At 45.8% G+C, this 18,916-nt stretch overlaps 1 protein-coding gene across 1 annotated transcript in view; it reads left to right on the top strand.

Annotated features, from left to right (window-relative positions):
- The window catches only part of LOC104405237 (collagen alpha-1(XXVII) chain-like), a 36,452-nt gene that overhangs the window by 3,247 nt on the left and 14,289 nt on the right, over positions 1-18,916 (top strand). Inside the window, exons 2-3 of the mRNA XM_010013889.1 lie at positions 6,219-6,272; positions 14,323-14,376. Coding sequence (XP_010012191.1) covers positions 6,219-6,272; positions 14,323-14,376 — 108 coding nt within the window. The remainder of the gene's footprint in view (positions 1-6,218; positions 6,273-14,322; positions 14,377-18,916) is intronic.

The raw sequence follows: 18,916 nt of genomic DNA, 5'->3' as shown, positions 1-18,916 counted from the left end.
CACCACCACAGTGCTCCACAACAGGAAACGGAGCCACTGCATCCCACATGCAACTAGTGGCAGCACATTAATTCTTCAGGAATGTTGGGTTTGCTGGGCGGCTGGAGGAGGAAAGGGGATGTTCTTAAAAAAGATGAATTTCTTGGGAACCATTAATAACCACAAACATTTGGGATCTCGGCTCAGCATTTCTTTTGGAGAGGGGGGAAATAGCACAAACCACCCAATCATCATGCTCAGTCAGGAAGGCAGCACTGACTCAGCAGCTGGCAAAGCTCCCTCTGGATTATCCCCGTGGCTGCCCGCAGCACCTCAGCAGAGCCTTGCTGGAGATGTCCCATTGCTGCACAGGGCCCTTTGCTCAGCTTGCAGAGTGATGTGACCCCAGTTGGGTGCACCCACTTTCTCCTCCTGTATAGTAAAGCTGTAATGCCCCACCTTTTTGTCCCTTACAAACAGAAGAACCCAAACATATTGACTATTTGAGGAGTGTCTGAGGGTTATTTTCAGAGGAAGAAAATCCCTGGCACTGAATGGGCCGAGTTCTCTATGAGGCTGTGGAAGCACTAAGTAACACAAGAGGAGTGGGAATGGGGGGAGCATGTATCTGAGCTGGAAAACAGCCTGAGTGGAAGCACCAGTAACCTCGAGCTCCCCTGCACACGCTGTGATGCATGGCCAGGAGCCCTAGCTGGAGATGTGGTGGCACCCTGTAGGCAGCCTTCTTCCACCAGCACATGTGTTTCTAAGCGCATCCCCAGTCTAGACTGCTCTATCTTCTGCATGAGCAATTTGCCTTGGAGCCTGGCTCCTTTCATAGAGAAGCAATCCCTGCCAAATCAATCAGTGAATAGGGGAGAGAGAGAGGTGATTGGGAACGCTGATAAAATATGAAGTGCTTATTTCCAATCCTTCTTGTACCAGAAAAGGCTACTCGAGCTGATAGTCTGTGATAAATTGAGGAACACACAATGTGTTTGAATGTCTCTTAATGAATGAGTCATATTAATAAAAAAAAAATAGAGAATCACATGTTTTGTATAATTCATGGGAAAAGTTTTAGCCTTGCTCACACAGTTGGATCACTGTTTTTTGCTAATTTAACCAGAACTATCCCCAAAGGGAAATCATCTTGCAGGCAAAAGACTGAGAATCTGAGAGCTCTATTTGTGTAAAACAAAGGTGATTTTGAAGAGCAGTAGTTGAAAGTGTGCTTGAGATAAGTGTGCTGCAAAAGGATGTAGGGATGTATTGTGGCAATACACACAGGTATTTTTACAAGTGACAGAGTACGAGCTCCCTGTTTTTTCATACCCCTTCAGACTTCCTTCCAAGGTCTGACATTGCTCAAGTCTCAAGTGCCTCCTGCAGAGATTGTTTCTGCAACGCCTCTGTAGAAAAGCTGTGTTCATCAAGCTGCAATACTAACGTTTGGTTACGTATTGTGCTGCTGCTCTGTTCGGAATCGAGCTGTGGACAAGGATTTGTCTCTGATAGGTGCTGTACAGACCCAGAATAAACATCTGTGTCTATTGCGGAACTCGTATTACAACACTGGCTTCCCCCCAAACACCTCTGCTCCTGCCAGGATTATGAGAGTTTTTCTTTCTAGGCTGGTTGAAACCCAGATGTGTCCAAATTTAACATGATCAGCCTGCCTTGGAGAAGAAAGAACCAAAATGTTGATTTCCCTCCTCTCCCTCCCCCCCAAAAAAAAGCCCTCCAGGTTTACTTTAGGCAGTACTTCAAGCTGGGTTTTAGTTTAGGTCCTGTCCCCCTCTCTGTGCAGGATGGTGAGGTTAGGAAGGGTTAGCATGTCTTGTGAAGATGAGGTCTTCTCTTCCCCCGAGCAGGGGATTTTTCATTCTAGTGCTGCCCCTGTAGCTGCTCAGTCCCTCTGTGCTGGTGCTTTCCAGAGGTACAAGGCTAAACAGTAGATCCATGGCAATGGCCTTGCATATGAAATGTGCCTCATCTTCCTCTGGGAAGAAAACAAGACAGGTTCTCTTATCTGCAGGGCTAACGTCACTGCTCAGAACTCAATGCCAATGTAGGGAGAAGCTTTTGATGTGCTTTCTGAACTCCCTTTTAAGCTGGCTTTTACCACATACATTAGCATCTGAGAAAGAATGTTCTCCCTTCAGTCCTTGCAGTGTTTTGTGCAGTGCAGGATGCCCACCCCTGAAGCACAGCCTTGTCTAGGGTAAAGGAGAACTGTACTACTAATGGGGTACAGAACATGGGAGGCAGAAATACATCAGAGAGACCCCAAAGTATAGATGTGTCAGTCCATCAGCTGTGCACTGGAATATGAGCTGAACTGTGTCCGTGGTAATTTGCTCCTGGGTGAACGATAACAGGAATACTTGGCTATCTGAGCAAGTTAATTCAGTAGGCATCCGAAAGGAAGCGAGTCATTTCCCACATCACCAGTTCCTGCACCGATTATGCTTCCCTCCAAGCCCTCTCCCGGCAGGTTCAGCCTTGCTTAGACTGTGAGATCTAAAGACACAAGCTCCCAGGGGCAGTGCTGCAGGCAGAGGGAAGTGTGAGGAGGGTCACGATGGGGGAGAGGCAGAGATATGAACGGGCTGGTCTCAGCAGCAAGAGGAAACGGTGAGATTTCTCTTGTCCTCAGGGCCCAATTCATTTCCCTTTCAGACAACTTAGCTTAATTTTCCATTTGCAATTTGAAGCTCCAAAAGCTAAGAAAAAGAGAGGTCCCTTTCGCGCCAGGAAGTTTCCCAGCAGCAGCTTAGAATAAATCCTATAATCATTTGGTAGGATCAGTCATTGTTCCTAATGCTACCGTGGGAAACTGAGAAGGGTTAAACTTTTATGTGGCTGCTATTAGGTGCTTCACAGAACTGTTCAGGCTGGTTAACAATTCAGCTGTTGGCTTGAGAAGAGAGAGTGAGTATCTACTTCTGCCCTGCTTCTCCTTGATCTCTGATGTTGCTTTGTATGATAGCAGGGTGTGTGTGTTCTCTGCCATCAGTTTGCAGAGCAGGCAGGAAGCCAGAGAGGCAAGAACCAAAGTGCTAGGAGCAGTAGCTCGCTGCAGGAGGCTGTCAGCTTTGCTGGTCTTGTGAGGTGTTCATGCAATGGGAGGGCAGGAGCAGAGAAGTGCCAGAGAAAGAAAACCTTCCTGCCTTGCGGAGCCCTTCCCACTGCTCCTTGTGGAATTCCCTAAGGATGCTCTTGAAGGGCATAATGGAAAGATCCACACAGGCTCTGTGTGATCAGTTTAACTCTTCCCTGCGCCTCTGCACTACGGGTGAAGGTGGAGATGTCTCTGGTGAGCATAGGGACCGCACAGGCACCACCTCCAAGCAGACTCCTGGCAGCTCACTGCATGGTGCCTCGTTGATAGACGTCTGTTACCCTCCATGTCTCGGAGCCGTACGATGTAAGCAGGACCACATCCATCATCTGTAAGTAGCTGGGCCCTGATCCAGTCTCATTCTTCTCTGGCTGCCTCTCCGGATGTGCGTTTTTCTCCGTGTGTGTTTCAGTATTGCTCTCCCCAGGCAAAGCCAGTTCTCTGACATGGGCCTCTTGTTCGAGAGCTTGACCTGGATGATAGAGGCACGTGCACGGGGCAGGAGAAATGAGCCACTGGGAAGGTGCAGTACACGTCCCATCCAATCCAGCTGCTCAGGAATCGTGTGAGAATGGCAAGGGTTGGAAGGGACCTTAAAGACAAAAGGTGATCTTGCAATTCTTACATTTCACAGCTATGTGTGTTCATCCAGCTACCCTAGTTCTCTTTCACCTTGTCTTGCTTCTGATTTACAGATGTCGTGCTCTTGCCTTATGCAGTTACCGTAGTGGCTGGCACCTTTTAGCCATTCATCCCACGGTCACCTTATTCCTTTTGCTTTTTAGGAGAGGAATAAAAAAGGCTGAAGAAAAGGTAAATTAAACCAAAGCAAAGTGGTAGGGACTCCTGAATTACGTGCTGCTCTTTCTGTGCTGTTCAGCCAGACTCCTTAACTCCATATTCCCGCTCCAGTGCAGGTATTAACTCTCTCCTTATTTTTGCCTGCTTCAGTTTATTGTGAACAGTCCACATTTTTGGAGAAGTATTTTACTCAGGTGGCCAAGTACAATTGCAGCTGCTGTTAGCAGGAAGGTGGAAAAGGTCACCTCAACCCTGGTACGCAGGGAATGCAGTTCAGACAGTTGCATCTTCGCTTTTACTTCTTTGTCTAGGGGTAAATGGGAATGGATTTTGACGGAGAAGACATTAAGGACTTGAACTCATCTTTGGTAAACTCTATAGCTGTTGCTGTATCAGTTGCATTGGATTCATGTTTTGATAGTTACCTTCTTACCTAAAGGCTAAGGGGATTTTTTTAATAAAAGCTTGGATTCTGGAGCACAACTATCCACAAGGCTGAAAACCCCCAGAACCGTGTGTCTATTTGCACAGCTGTATAATTGCATTATGCACGGGGCCCTGAGCTGGCACAATGGCAGGTTAACGTGTTGTGTGTATTGCTGAAGTGAGGGTCAGCTGTATCAATAAGGGTTGTTCATACAAACACCAGTAACATGGTGTTACCAGCAATAAGCACCTTGCAGAGGGGTCAGATGAAGTGTTTCAGCCTATAGAGACTGGAGATCTCAGGGCAGGCAGCAGTGTTGGGTGATAGCAGAGACTGATGTGGTGTTGAAGTCCATCCCTGTGTTGTCTCAGAATGGGTCTATTCTATGCTGTGTAGGCTCTTACTGTAAAACAATCTTTTTCTTGTCACCCTTACCATGGATAGAACTAACTGCAGAAAAAACATGTTATGATTCATTTGGTGTCCTGACAAATCAGCAGTACAGACAGAGATGCTTGGGGCTCTGTTTATTCCTCCCTGACTTTTTCCTATGGTACCACATTTGGCTGAATGTCTTTGAAAGATTGCTTTTATACTAATTAATTTGCTGCTTATGGGAATCATAGAATCATATAGAGTAAGATGGTAATGGGAGGGTTGGTAATATTAGGAGAGTATGTATTCATCAGTTACCTATCTGGCTCAGGCAAGTTTTCTCTGCTCAGAATCTTATCCTGGGCATGAGATTCAGGGTAGGGATCTCCAGGGGTTTTGTTACTGAATCAACACACTTGATGACTCCCGAAAACTGTGTTAGAGATCATGAGCTTTCCATTCCTCTTCAGGGCCAGCAATGTGTTGCAGAGCCTGAGCAGCTCTGCCTGGCAACCCTTCAGCAGCAGGCTCTGCTCGGGGTGGTGGTGCAAGTGAGGTCCTACAGTAGTGATGCCAGTGGGGAGTGGGTCCCGCTCTGTGCAATGCACCCCTCTTCCCCATGGAGCATTGCTCCTGCCCACCATGCAGTTGGAGAGCTCAGACTGCCTTCCAAACATCCTTCAGCCTGCTGCTCTGGATCTGTCTCTCCCCTGGATGCAATGGAAACTCATCTTTTATAACAAGCTACTAGAATATAAATCCTCTGGGAGACGCTTAATTAACAGTTATTCTTGTTAGACATGCTTGGCTTGGGGGAAAAGAAGCTTTGAGGAGTTACTCGGAGTTGTAAATGGCTTTCCAGAAAGCTGAATTCTCCAGTTCATTGAAAAAATGGATAAATAAATGAATAAATTCAAGCTCGATACATTATTGAGTATTTTTTCCTAACCTGTTTCACATCAGTGCACAGCTGGGCGCCTGATATCTCCACTTTGTTCTCACTCTCTTCCAAGAACCCCCACTACTCTGACATGCATGAGTTGACCTCTCCTGTATTCCATAGTTAAGAATATCCAACACTGACACCAGTTTTATTGCATTTATCACATTCTACTACAAAATGACAGGATGCAATTATGTTGTAACTCATCTAGAAGCCTACAATATCAAGAACTATACATTCTTAGCTGATGTACATTATAACACATGATGTTCTTCCTTTGCCAAGGTGCTAACACATTACTTCTGTTGTGTGCTAGCACGTAGCAGGGAACTCCAAAGCTGAGAGACAGTTACAGCATGGGTCCAGGAAGGTGGAAACACAGCTGTGATTATGGGAATGTGGTCCACAGCAGAACAATGTGAAGGTTCTGTCTCTATGGAAGTACATGCTTGTGCAGATGTTGCTGTGCGCGGCGTTTTATCCCTTCATAGTAACAGCATAAGTTGAAGGGAAATAGGAGCACCCTCCTGTTATAGAACCATCATTAATACTTACTTTTCTTCTTCTAGGGCCCACCAGGACTGCCGGGCTTACCAGGACCACCTGGCAAGAGAGGGTCTCGAGTAAGTGATGTAGAATTCCTATCCATTTGTACTTGCATCTGCCTGTTGTGCTGTTCCAAGGGCTGTTGTATGTTCCCGTGGCTGAGTTATGATTGCTTTAAGCCCCACTGTTGAGGTCTGGCCTTCCTCCTTTCTCTCATTCCCTGTTTAAGGTTTTCAGGAGGCCACACTGGTGATTTGCAGCCTCCCTGAGCTAAGGTTTGGCATTGCAAGGGCTGGGGCTGGATGTTTCCAAATGGCTGTCAGAAGAATGAACTCTGTCTGTCTCATTTTGTTTCCAGTATCTGTTCCTTCTTGTGGACCCAGTGCTGAATATGAGCTTTGGTTGCTTTTTGTTCTGTACTTCACGCTCCCCAGCTTTCCAAATGGCTTGCTTTTTGCTCCTTCACCATCACTATACCTTCACTAGTGGGACCATGGTCTAGGACCAAGGACTCAACACACAGGAGTGAGCTTTTGCATTCCTCAGACTGAGACCTGCTCTCTGACTCCTTTTCAAGGTCTAGAGCAAAATGTCTTAGCTATTCTACAAGATCATTGCAAACTCCTCAATTTCTTCCTCCCCACATTAACTTCTGATGCAGATCTTAGACATTAAGTGTTATGCTGAGGACACATCTGGTGCTGAGTGCTGTAGCTAGCTGTGAGCAAAGCTTTCTGCATTGGCCTAGCTGCAAAAGTAGTCTCCCAAAGCTGGGCAACATGCCTGACCTGGATGCAGTTAACTGTTGGCATCAATTTCGTGTTAACATGGTGCTGTCCCACAAGGTACAGTCATGAGCACTGAACTGACGTGGGTCAGGAATCAAAAGATGCAGGTGTCTGAGGCTGGAAGGAGGGAATATTTGGATCCGTGATCCAGGCAGCATCCTGGCCTGGCAGCAGCAGGAGATTTCCTCACACATACTTGGCTAAAACTCAACCCCATGTAACGTCTTTGAAGAACAACCGAGATGCTAAGAGCGAGAAGGCTGTGCGTTCCCTGAGGACACTTGGTACAGTCCTGTGAGATCTTGCAGTAACCGGTAAAGATAAATGCACCTTCTCTTTACAACAGTGAAAACCAAAAGCTCTGCAGGAGCCCTTTAGGCATGGATATCAACAGCTACAAGCATTGATTTGGACTGTAAGTGTAAGGCGAGCACCAAGCTCATGTGTTTTAAGCTCAAGAGCTTGATGCTTATATATAAAACGTGTTTCGTATCATATATATACGTGTTTTATATACAACAGAAGTGTTCAAGGCCAGGTTGGACACAGGGCCTTGAGCAACCTGGTCAGTGGAAGGTGTCCCTGCCCCATGGCACGCGGTTAGAGCTGGATGAGCTTTAAGGTCTCTTCCAACTCAAACCATTCTATGGTTAGATACCTCCTACAGTGAAACACCAGGATGACTGGTCATGCAGCTCTGATGTCTTCTGAGCTGCAACCACATCAGCAAATTGCCCAGAGCTGGCAGTTCTTAGCAAGTCCCCATTAAGGCTGAAGGTGGTTCTTGCCCTACTCATAAGACTTGTTTGGTGTTACTTCTTGCAGTCCTGTGGTGTGCAAACCGAGACATCTCTGCATCCCATGTGTGAATGACCAAATTGCATCTCTACATCCAAATTCCACTACCAAAACCTGCTCTGAAGAACCTTTCTGTGTTATTCTCCAGCTGTGGCATGCTCCATCCTATATTTAAGATGGTCCTCCAAAAGACAATAAGCAACAGTGCATTTTGGAGCTCAGTCCCTGCCAGAGGTGCTGAGAATCATCCCAGAAAAGAGTTCCCAGTTAGGAAGCACTCAGCACAGCTGAGCCTGGCTTGGCTTGGACCTCTGTGAAGAGGCTGTGCTAATTTTGGGAAGGGGCAAAAGGGTCAATCTGTGAATGTCTGGCCTGGAGCACTGGAGACAGAACTGCTCTGTGCATCAGTTGTTTTGACTTTGCAACGTGTTTCTTCTAGTATTTTTCTTTCCTGTGGCTCTTTGGGGTTTAAGTATTTCATTGCAGAGGAGAAGAGCTGCCAGAAACTAAGACAGGCTTAGGGGAATTCTTGCATCTTTTGCTTTTGTTGTGCATGAACCACATAAAAATAGATGTGCATCGCTGCAGGGATTATTCTACCTCTGCCCAACCTGATCCTCAGACGAACCAGTTGCAGAGCTCTTACACCAGCCCATGGGTAACCCATGAGGTGTCCCTGAGGCTCCAGCCCAAGACAGGAGCTCTCAAGGGGAGGTGGATATTATGTGCAACTTTGCAGTGTTGAGTGCCAGGGGAAAGGAAGGCTTGTTTCTTGCCACCAATGCAGTGTATGATCTAAAGGATGAGGTGTAATCACTCTTGTAGCTTGCACAATTTCTACATTATTAATGCTTATACAATTAGTTGGCTCATGTGAAAATCCAGTAGCAGCATTAGACTCCTGACCTTCTGTAGCTGTGAAGCCCATAAAGTTGCTCTGTTGTTGACGTAGCTCAATATTTCCACTCCTTTGAACTCTGTACTGTCTCTGGTTCATTTCCCTTTCTCTCCTCATACTGGTCAGGGTAAAACGAAAGCCCTCATGAGCTTCTGCTTTGAGGTTGGGGTCAGTGGCAGTTGGGAAGCAAAGCTGGCTCATCCCATGGTTCTGCCTCTGTGTTTCCAGCAGAGAAGTAGATAAACTAGCAGATACACTGGACTTGTCTGTGCAGTTTAGGTGTTGCTCTTCCATGTAAGCAATGCCTCCTGGTTTGCAGTGACAAATGCCAGTCTTCGTAATAGCATGAAAAAGGTTGTGTCCGGGACACCTCTCACATTGAAGTGCAACCCAAGGTAGTGGATACTGCAGTCGTCTTGAAAACAACAATTTCTCAATTTTGAAAAGCCAGTCCCCAGTTTAGAAGGATTGAATTAATTTTACACCCTATCTCTCAGCATCAAGGATCCATGGACACAGGTTCAGACTACACCAATGCTCTGCCCTCTGCAGCTGGGAAGGCAGAGGTATATAGCAAATGAAAACTGGGTGTTTCTTCTTATTGAGTAAAGGACTCCAAGGGGAAGGAGTAAAAATATTGTAATTCTGATGATGAGAAATGATGGCTAATGAGTTTCCCAGGAGCTCTGCAAACCTGTATAGATATTACTGTATTGGCCGTACGCTTTACAGCATGTTTCCTCTCCGTGTCCAGCTAGAATTGTTTTCAGCTTTTCTGTATTAAAGAATTTGAGGCACAAGCAAGAGACCTGTCCATGCCACTTCTCCTCAGGTAAATGCACCTTGGCAAGTGTCTGTGTAAGATCTGAGATGCCTCTTGAAGGGCAGTTTTAGCAATGAAGGGTTTCCCCAGCTGTATGAATGTGGCATGTAGTGGAACAGCTTTCCCACGGCTCTGTGTATGAGTGGAGGCACTTAGGTACAAGAGCAGCAGTTCCATGTAACGGATGTGTGCTGCACTCCAACCCTAACTATTCTATGAGTCTGTGACCTTTGCATTTCTTCAAACATGAAGGTTGAATGGGGAGGCAGCGACAGAGGCTGGGATTTGCTAGCAGAGCTCTGCTAACAAGCTCAACAAGGAACTGTCAGCAAAGGACTCCCAAAGGAGCAATAACTTCTGCACCATTGTGACTTATCTCTGCCTCACCCAGGACTTGGTTAGTTTCACTCCCATGCTGTCTGCACGAGGGGCTTTTGCCAGCACATCCATGTTGATCACAAATTGTGACTCATTCCAGTGTAGTTAGACCAGCAAACTAGCACCAAAGTGCTGTGAACCATGACACTTGGTCTTAAATGCTGCCTTTCAGACGAGTTCTATGGCAATCCTAGTTGTCTGTTCCTCTTCTATGTGGAGGAGACAGTGAGCTGATACATGAGAGACAAGAGTGGTGGTTGTCTTCACTCCCAGGACAGCAATAGTGGGAAAGCCAGACTTTCCAAAACACTTTAATTTAGGAAGCCAGGTCCCACTGGAAGTCTATCTCCATCTGTAATAGGTGAGCAAACTCAGGTACAATGCAGGCGCTTTACCCATGTTCACACAACAGGTCAGAGGCAGAATTGGGAATAAAAAGCCTGGCATGCTGCAGCTGCTCTTATTTAACCTCTCTGATACAGTAACAGGAGAAATCCAAACGGATGGGTGACTAGAATACGGATGCGCTCCCTGATGCTTTGGGAATCTCTCGCCATTCTCCTGTGAACCTTAGCAGCCCGAAAGACTGCAGGGTCCCGATGTCACATGTCTCTGTTACATTTGGTCCGTGGTTGCAAAAAGTCTCCCTTTCCTTCAAAACGCAGGGCTTCCCTCCTAAAACAAGCAAGAACTTAACTCAGCTGCAGAGGTTCCCCAGTACCCTCATTCCATGAGGAAGATTTTCCAATTTCTGAATAGAAGCGTTTAAAGAAACAGTTTGTTTGGCTTCACTTCAAATATTTAGCTCATTTTTTTCAGCAAGCCAGAGGTCAGAGTGGGATCTGTAGGTCAGGAGTAGAAAAAGCTGCTTCTTCTACTCAGTAAAACCCCAAGACATAGTGAATTTTGAATGAGTCGTCATTGCTCCGTCTGAAGCTTTCCAGCATTTAGCAGGAGTTTGTAGGATTTTCCCCCCTCTTTGTGAGTACTGTGCACAGTTACACTTTTGTTAATGTTTGAGGGCTGGGAACCATTACGCATAAAAGAGCTTCTGTGAACAGAGTCCCATCTCCAGGCACGCCACTGAGATGAACTGGGTGGCACAGTGTGGTTCTCAAGTAGCATCATTCACGTAAAAGGCATTCCAGGGAGATGGGAACCCCATCCCCTCCCTTGCAGAACACATTCAGGGATTGTTCTGGTCTCCATGCCACTGAGCTTTGGGCTACTGCTGTCCCACGGTAAAATTTTCCATGGAATTTCTGGTGCAAGGCTTGGAAGATTTCAGCTGCAAGCTTGCATTTGCAATAAATTGGATTGTTTCAGCAGTTTTAAGGCACCCAAAGCAACTGTAAGGGACCAGGTAGTTGAACAGGCACACATGCAAACAGTAATACATGTTGTGGGACTTTCTTATTCAGTGGTCTCAGCATCGTCCCATCCTGTGAGTGGAAAAGAAGAGTAGAACTAATGCATTGATGATAAATATGTCTGGGAGAATCCCAATTTCTAGATATCAATGGGAAATTGAATTAAATTCAGGATAACATGGGTAAAATATAGCAATTAAATATAGTACTACAAAGAGATTAGCTCTTGAGTTGCTTCTCCATGACAAGAAGGCTATTTTTGGGAGCACTGTTTGGAGATGTGTAATTCTGGGTGCAGTAGAAGAGGAATGAACATTGGACTGGGTTTAATAAACCAAGAGAGGATAGCTTGGGGGCAGGATGACTGTTACTGGGGCTTCCAGCTTGGTGCATGGATTAATGTGTAAGGCCTGCCTGTTCAGATTTTGCATTGCTAACAGCTCCCGAGGCAGATGCTGTCCTGTACCTTTTGTTACTCAGCCCATCTAACTGTACTGCACCGCATCCTTCTCCTCTGCCAAGAATGTGGGTGTAATCATGGATTCAGGACTAACCGTGTTGGAACACATCAAGATCAGTTCTTTTTTCCCTTCTTTAGGACTGCTGCCAGGCTACACCCTTTTCTCTCCACGTTATGAGAGCAGTTTAGAACATCTAGCACAAGCCCCACGCTGAGTTACAGCAGTTTCTTGAGTGCCAGACTGGACTCTTCCCGCTGTCACTTCATCAGCAGGATGTGGCCACTTCTCACTAGGATAAGACCACATTGGTCTTTAGGAACAGGATGGATCTCTGACCTTCCTTTGCTGGGATTACACGCTATGACTCTCATTGAATTCAGTGATAAAGGCTCCATCTCTTGTCAAGAGCCTGTTTTTCATAATCATGTTTTGCCACTGGATACTAGGGTTAGATTCTCCCTATACCCTCCTTTTGGTTAAAGCTCTTTATGATTTTCTTGCTGTGCTTTGGTTTAGCTCTGGAAGAATGTGCACCATATTTTGCTGGAGGTGTGATTAGTCTCTTATCCAGGAGAATTGGTGGCTGAGCTCCCTATGTTCCAGGTTTCCTCCTGGAAAAACTCATTTTCAGCGAGGAGTCACACCAAACCATGTTGTTCTCTCCAGTCTGACACTGTTTTAAGCCTGCCCCAGGCTATGGTGGAGTGTGGATTTCAACTAACTGCACTAAAATGGGCTTAAAGCCAAACTGCCTGACTCCAAAGTCGAATAGCAGCTGAATTCCCTCCTCAAATCCAGCAGCAATCTGGATTTATGAACCCTGTTAAGAGCCACCTAGATTATTGCTTACGTGTAAGAGCTTTTTAGGAACTCATCTTTTTATAGAGACTTTACTGTTCTGATTTCTGCTGCTTAATGCTAATCTTCATACATACTTGAGACTTGGAAGACTTGGGTTGAAGCTCTTTTGCTACCACAGACTCACTGCACCACCTTAAGCAGCAAATTAAAACTGTGTTTCAGTGTCCCACCCAATGGGGTGAACAGACGATGCCATAGTTTGCTGGGAATATGGATTTATTTAGGACTTCTTGGTGCTCAGTTTCTGTGGCTACGGCAGCTCTATGGGTTTTCAAATGACAAGTTGATACTCAGACACCTTTACTTTAAAGTTGTCTCAGTTTCATTGGAAATTCACAGCCAGGCTAAAGCACCTGAGAATATCAGGCTGAAAATGTGGAAGGGAATTAAGAATGGGCCAATAAATGTATTGGGTTTCAGGCTGAAAATTTGAAGGAATTTAAGAATGGGACATTAAATACATTTGGGTTAATAAATGCCATTTACAAAGTTCAGCCTCGGCCTTTTAATTGCTCTTACAGCAGAGCAGCATGTGTTGGGAAATAGCACTGAGCACTCAGCAACTCTCTATACCACAAGATACAATAGCTAAATAAGAAAAAAGCAGCATTTTCTATTACAGTGCAGTAAAAATAAAACTGAATAGACATCAGCACCCTGATGTTCTCCCAAAACAGAGCAAGGGAACTGAACTTGGATGGCAGTCACATGCAGTGATTTTCCTTGGAAACCAGACCCTGAAGATTCTGGCCCCATATATGCTGAAATGCTCATGGGAAATACTACAGCGGAGTGTCAGAGTGGCTTTTTATCCCCCAGCCTGTACTTGTTGTAACTAGGGGGTACATTAAAGTGCTCCTCGTGGTGGTGTAAAGCTCACACACAGTCTTGGCAGCACAGTAGCCCTTGGAATTGAATCTTCAGGTTGTTTCATCTCCCAGGAACGTGTTCGAGAGGACTTGGAATTATTACTTCTGCCTGAAAGGTTAACAGATCTTCCACGTTGTATACAATCCTGGGATAAACTATCCGTAGCTGCTTCTCCAGATAACTCCTTAAATAGTCTTCAGAAGATACACAGGGTGGTTTTAAAATATGATGTGAAAGGAGATACTGCTGTATGTGACCTGAGGTAGATGCTCTGATAGTGTCATTAGCTTGTGAGACCTACTGGTTTAAATGGTTTAAACAGGGTCTGACTTCTGCTCCCTGTGTTTTACTGCCCAGCAACTCATTCTCTTTCTAACCTATAAAGGCAAAAGCCTGGTTGACTTGGGGTGGAAATGAGTTCATCCCAAATAGCTGAATAGTTTCCTTGAAGTAATTCCTTCTGTTCTCTTCAATCTTGGCCAAAAAATTAACACCCCAGCACACTTCTGCTCCCTTCTGCCTCCCTCCATCTCCTTCTGCTGGGACTCCTTGCAGAGCTTTGACTTCCCTGACCCCAGGGTAGTTTCTGTTCATGGTTGTGGAATATTTGGTGTACCCAAATCATCTCATTTGTCATGACGCATCTTGTGGCAACAGACACACATCCCCTTCCGTAGAGATAGGTGGGACCTGGTAGCCAAGTCTCACCACTCCAGAGGCACCAGTGAGGGTCCCGCTGTCTCTGGGCTGTGACGTGTACTGTGTGTGCTCTGCTCTCCAGCCTGGCCACAGCACAGCCTGGGACTAAGACACTCCTAGGACAAACACAGATGCCTATCAACTCCTTCTGACTCTGTTTTATGTCTGTTGTGTTTTTTAGGGTCCTCCAGGTCCCCATGGAAACCCTGGCTTACCTGGCCCCCCCGGCCTGAAAGTAAGTATTGGTTGGCATGAGGAGCTTTTGCCTTCCTCTTTCAGTGGAGGAACTGCAGCTTTTCTTTATCTCACTCGGTACAAAACAAGGAGCTGAAGCTGTTTTCCCCTCTGCTCACACACAGGCCCCCCAGCAGCACAGCCAAAGCCTTTTCCTGTGCTTTTGAGACCCTGCTGCATGCCTCAGTTCTTGGTTCTCCCTAAATTCCAAGTCTGCCTAATTAGGATACTGCCTAAGCTATGTCCCCGCGAGGGAGCAAACTATGTTGAGGTGAGGGCAGTGGAGTCCTTGCACTCCAGAGCCTCACCAGGTCTGGATTTCTTTGCTGTTTTATTCCTCTCCTCTGGATTTTGCACCCTACTCCTCCACCTTTGGGTCCAGACAGCAATGGGGTGACTGGCAGCACCCGGCTTCTTCCTCTGCCTTCCTCCTCTTGAAACTCCCTTATCTCTCCTTCCTTCTCCAGTTTCTGGGATCCCTGACCTCCACAAAACTGATTCCATTGCTTCCTTCTAGATACTCTCTTTGGTCCTTTCCTCTTGCATACACACTCCCTCCAGGGTGCTGAGGCTTCCTCCTCCCTTTGCATGAGACTTTAGCACATATGTGGCTCCAGAGGGGAGCTAAGTTAGTGTGCGGCAAACTGTGCACAGAAAGATGCTTTAATTCCCAGCCCGTTCCTGTGTATGAGGCTTTGTGTTACCTGGAGACTGGGAAGTTCCTGGGACACTGGTTTGGATTGTTTTAGTGGTTTTGTTTACACAGAAACAGCTTTAAAACATCTATCTGGGTCTAAAGAACAGTTGAGTTTTGAAAGGCAATGCTTACTAGAGGTTTTCACCAACAAGGAAAGCTGTAGGATGTCTCAGCCAAATATAAAGGTACAAGCAAGAGTCCTGTGCATGAAAAGATGGTCTTTTCATGATCTCATCAGTAGGCAGAGATGTTAGAACGCTATTGATGCTCTGGGAAAAAGATTCTGGAAACTTGGCCCACTGCCTCTATGTGATTGAAAATTAGGCACTGGAGACACGCTGGTGAACAGCAGCTGGTTTAAATTCTACACTGTAGTTATATAGCCTGAAAGTGAGGCTGTAAAATCTCTACATTTTAGTGTTCTGCATTTATTCTCCAGCAATGACTTCCAGATCACACTTGTTGAGTTTTATAACTCTTTTATATCATCAGAGTTCTATCTAACTTCCAGTCCTGCAAATTCAGCCTGGTCCACTCTATAGAGTCAAATGATGTTTCTGTGCCATAGGACTACTTTTAAAACACTTTGAGCCTAATGCCTGGTCAGAAATCATCTTTTGGCTGTAAAGCTGTTTTCAGTTGGTCTCCTACTAGAAATAAAACTTCCCGTAAGCACTTTCCCTCCATCTCAATGCGTGCTCTGGCAGCAGGAAGCCCTCAGAGGATGTGTGTATGTATGTAACAGTCTGCAGCAGAGATCTGGTGTCGTCAGCCTGTGTGATATATTGTACTTCGGCCAGACACCATTTGCAGGGTCAGGCTATTCTATATGATGCATTGTCAAAAGAAGTACTAAGTCTGCAATGGGAGATGAGAGCTGCAGCTCAACCCAGGCCTGGGCATAACTTCACCTCTAGAAGGAAGAGCCTGGTAAGCCATGGTTGCAACATCTTTGCATAAGAAGCACTTTTCGGAAGGTGTGTATCAGATCCCAGAGTTTTGTCTTCCCTCCTTCCCTTCGTTTCTCTGACATCAGTCCCAGAACACAGACTTTGCACAAAAAAAGTTTTATTTCACCCTCTTACGTTTTAAATGCCTCAAACCTTCACCAGGCTTAACAAGCCTGGACCTGGGACTTGCTACCTTCTTAACAGACCCAACCCGTGGCTGATATTACGGTCTTGTGGAAGGCCAATCTGGGCAAAAAAACAGAGCACCCCCAACTAGAACTTCTCTTGCTGAGAGCCCTCAAGTGGCTTTTGGACTAGATCTTCCCTGGATAGACAATACCATGGAAAAAACAAGCAATCCAAGACAGGAAACTGAAGTTTCCCAGATAGATACAGCTTGGAAACAACGACTAACACCAAAGTACTGTCACTTAGGAAGTAACCCAGGAGCATAATTTTTATCAGCTGAATTAACAGAGCACTCATAAGGTCAGGCAGCACAAGGGATGTGATGTGGCATGGCAGAGATGTGTGTGTTTCTGCACATCGCTTGTCCAGATGTGTTGGTGAGCACTGCTGCTGTGTTATTGGGCTGCTGTGTTTCTGAATCTATCCTGTGCAGGAGCCACCTTATTATTGATCTCTTGCACAGATTGTAGCTGATGAGTCAAATTCCTGCTTGGAGCTTGAGCTCCAAGTTCCACTGACTTCAGTGGCATTATACCCACTTGTGCCACCTGAGAATTTAGCCCATGGTGCTTCTCAGCCATTTATAATGCACAACTGCTTAAAAGGGGCTTCTTGCCACTATTTGCATTCTCATTGTTGTCCTTGGCAGCTGCAAAATTGCCATTACATCTAGTTAGCAAAGACTGATTATAGTAGATAACCTATTAAATGGCTGTAGACTTGGGCTAGGACTGTGGCTGGCTGTGTGACCTGTAAGCTGCTGGAAGCGTGGGGCAGGAGGGGTGTTGTTAACAAGCAGTTGTAGCAGTGAGGATGCCCTAATAGAGTTTGGGATTGGGAGGAGGGTTGGCTGTCAGACAGGGTGTGTTTTTAAAAGCCATTACAAGAGTTGGGTTTGCATCTCTCATCTGGAGGCTTTTGGCATCAGACATGAATATGGTTTGCTTAGTTAGCTGCTCTGGATGAACCTCTCTTGTTATAGCGCTAGGAAAATCTGAATTTTCCTTTTAGTGAATGGTTTGGCTCCAAGATAGCTCATCAGTTTGGCTCACTGCTGTTTAAAATACTATTAGTGGGATCGCAAAGCTGAGGTGTTTAAGTTGTACAGCTCCAGACTTCTCCCACATAAGGAAAAAACAGAAGAACACAATTTCTTCCTTTACAAGAAGAAGTAGTTTGCTCAATCGGTTGGGATGGGAAAGAAAGAAGCTTGTGGGCAAGGTGCTGTGGCTTAGTGATGGACAAGGCTTGGGCTAATTCCTGTGTTGTGGTTGCTGGGCAAGAATTGTGGGCAGTTAACCCACAATTCCAGCCCTCGCATCCAGGCATCTGTTCCCTCTGGCCCTGATGCTACCCTGCTGCTGAATACTAGGGACGTGAGATCCTACTGGTGACTGCAGTTCTCTGTGATGGTCTCAGCAGTGTTGAACACAGAACCATGATGCAAAGCACAGCATCACGCTAATGTGATCTGCAGCTCCCATGGTACAACGTAAGAGGCTTGTATTCCTTTACATGGCTCAATGTCGTTGCACTGAGCACATGGCAGGATTTAGGGAGAGTGGTGACTATCTACCTGCTGCAGCAAACTAATACCCTGTGATCCTGAGGGCTGTTCTAATCTGTTCCAAGTGTCTGAAGCACCCACTGACTGCTCTGAAGCTCAGAGAGTGGGAGAATTGCCCTGATAACAGCTGCACGCAAAGCAGGATTATCTGCATGACTTCATTTAGTGTTTGGAAACCAGGCAGCCTTCATTCAGAACTTGTGCAGATGCATCTGCCTTGAATCAGCACTGCTCCCTACAGTCCGTAGCCAAGTAGTCTCACTCCCTGTGAGCCTTGCAGCTTGTGGTGGAGGAGGAGAAAGGGAGATTTACACTCTGTGCAAGGTGGGAACTACACATTGAATGTAGTCTCAGCAAGGCTCAGTTGGCTAAAACTAGACCTTTGTGCCACAAGAAATGCAAGTTAATAAATACTATTATTCCTTTGTAGGGTCTCACCTTCCCTCCAATCACTTTACTTGACAGCCATTAATTAACCCTCACCATTATCCTGTGCTGGGCAGTTAGTTTTAAATCCAGTGCCGCTGATGTGGCACAGAGAGGTTACAACTTGTTTATGATCCCAGGGGTGTTAAATAGCCAGTGGCTGATACCTGTATTCTAGCTGTGCCAGAAGAGATGTTAGACAGACTTAAGCTGCTTTGTGTGGCAAGTCTTACCCCTTTCCCCTGCCAAAAGAATTTGGCAGACTTCAAATCTCTTCTAGTTTTTCCCTGCTTCTACCTCTCATCCCTCTAGGTGCACACATTACCTCCCCTTTTAAGAGTTTGAACTGGGATTTTTGAAGGAACAGATGTTCAAATGCTGCTGGAATTCCAGCCCGTGTTCATGGGAAGATCACAGCCTTAAACTGTGATTTCTCTCGTCACGGTTGTTCAAAAGGAAAATCAAGAATACTGCCACTTAGGACAAAGTGTGCCTCTTGCTTCTGCCAGCCTGGAAGCCTCACAATTACTCTGGCTGTTCACAGTGTCTAATTAGTGTAACTTTCTCTGCAGCTTCATCTGTTCCCCACAGTTAAAAAAGCAAGAGCATCTTGCAAGTTGTTAAGAAGGATAGTTCAGCCACTGTAATAGGCTTGGTAATTATTTTTGTGATGGTAGTTGTAGACAAGGAAGAAATTACAGCTGTCTAACCT

The sequence above is a fragment of the Nestor notabilis genome, unplaced genomic scaffold, assembly GCF_000696875.1.
Source record: "Nestor notabilis isolate BGI_N333 unplaced genomic scaffold, ASM69687v1 scaffold33640, whole genome shotgun sequence".
Taxonomy (NCBI): domain Eukaryota; kingdom Metazoa; phylum Chordata; class Aves; order Psittaciformes; family Psittacidae; genus Nestor; species Nestor notabilis.
Note: the sequence above shows the minus strand (reverse complement) of the source record. Positions and strands in the feature narration are given on the sequence as shown.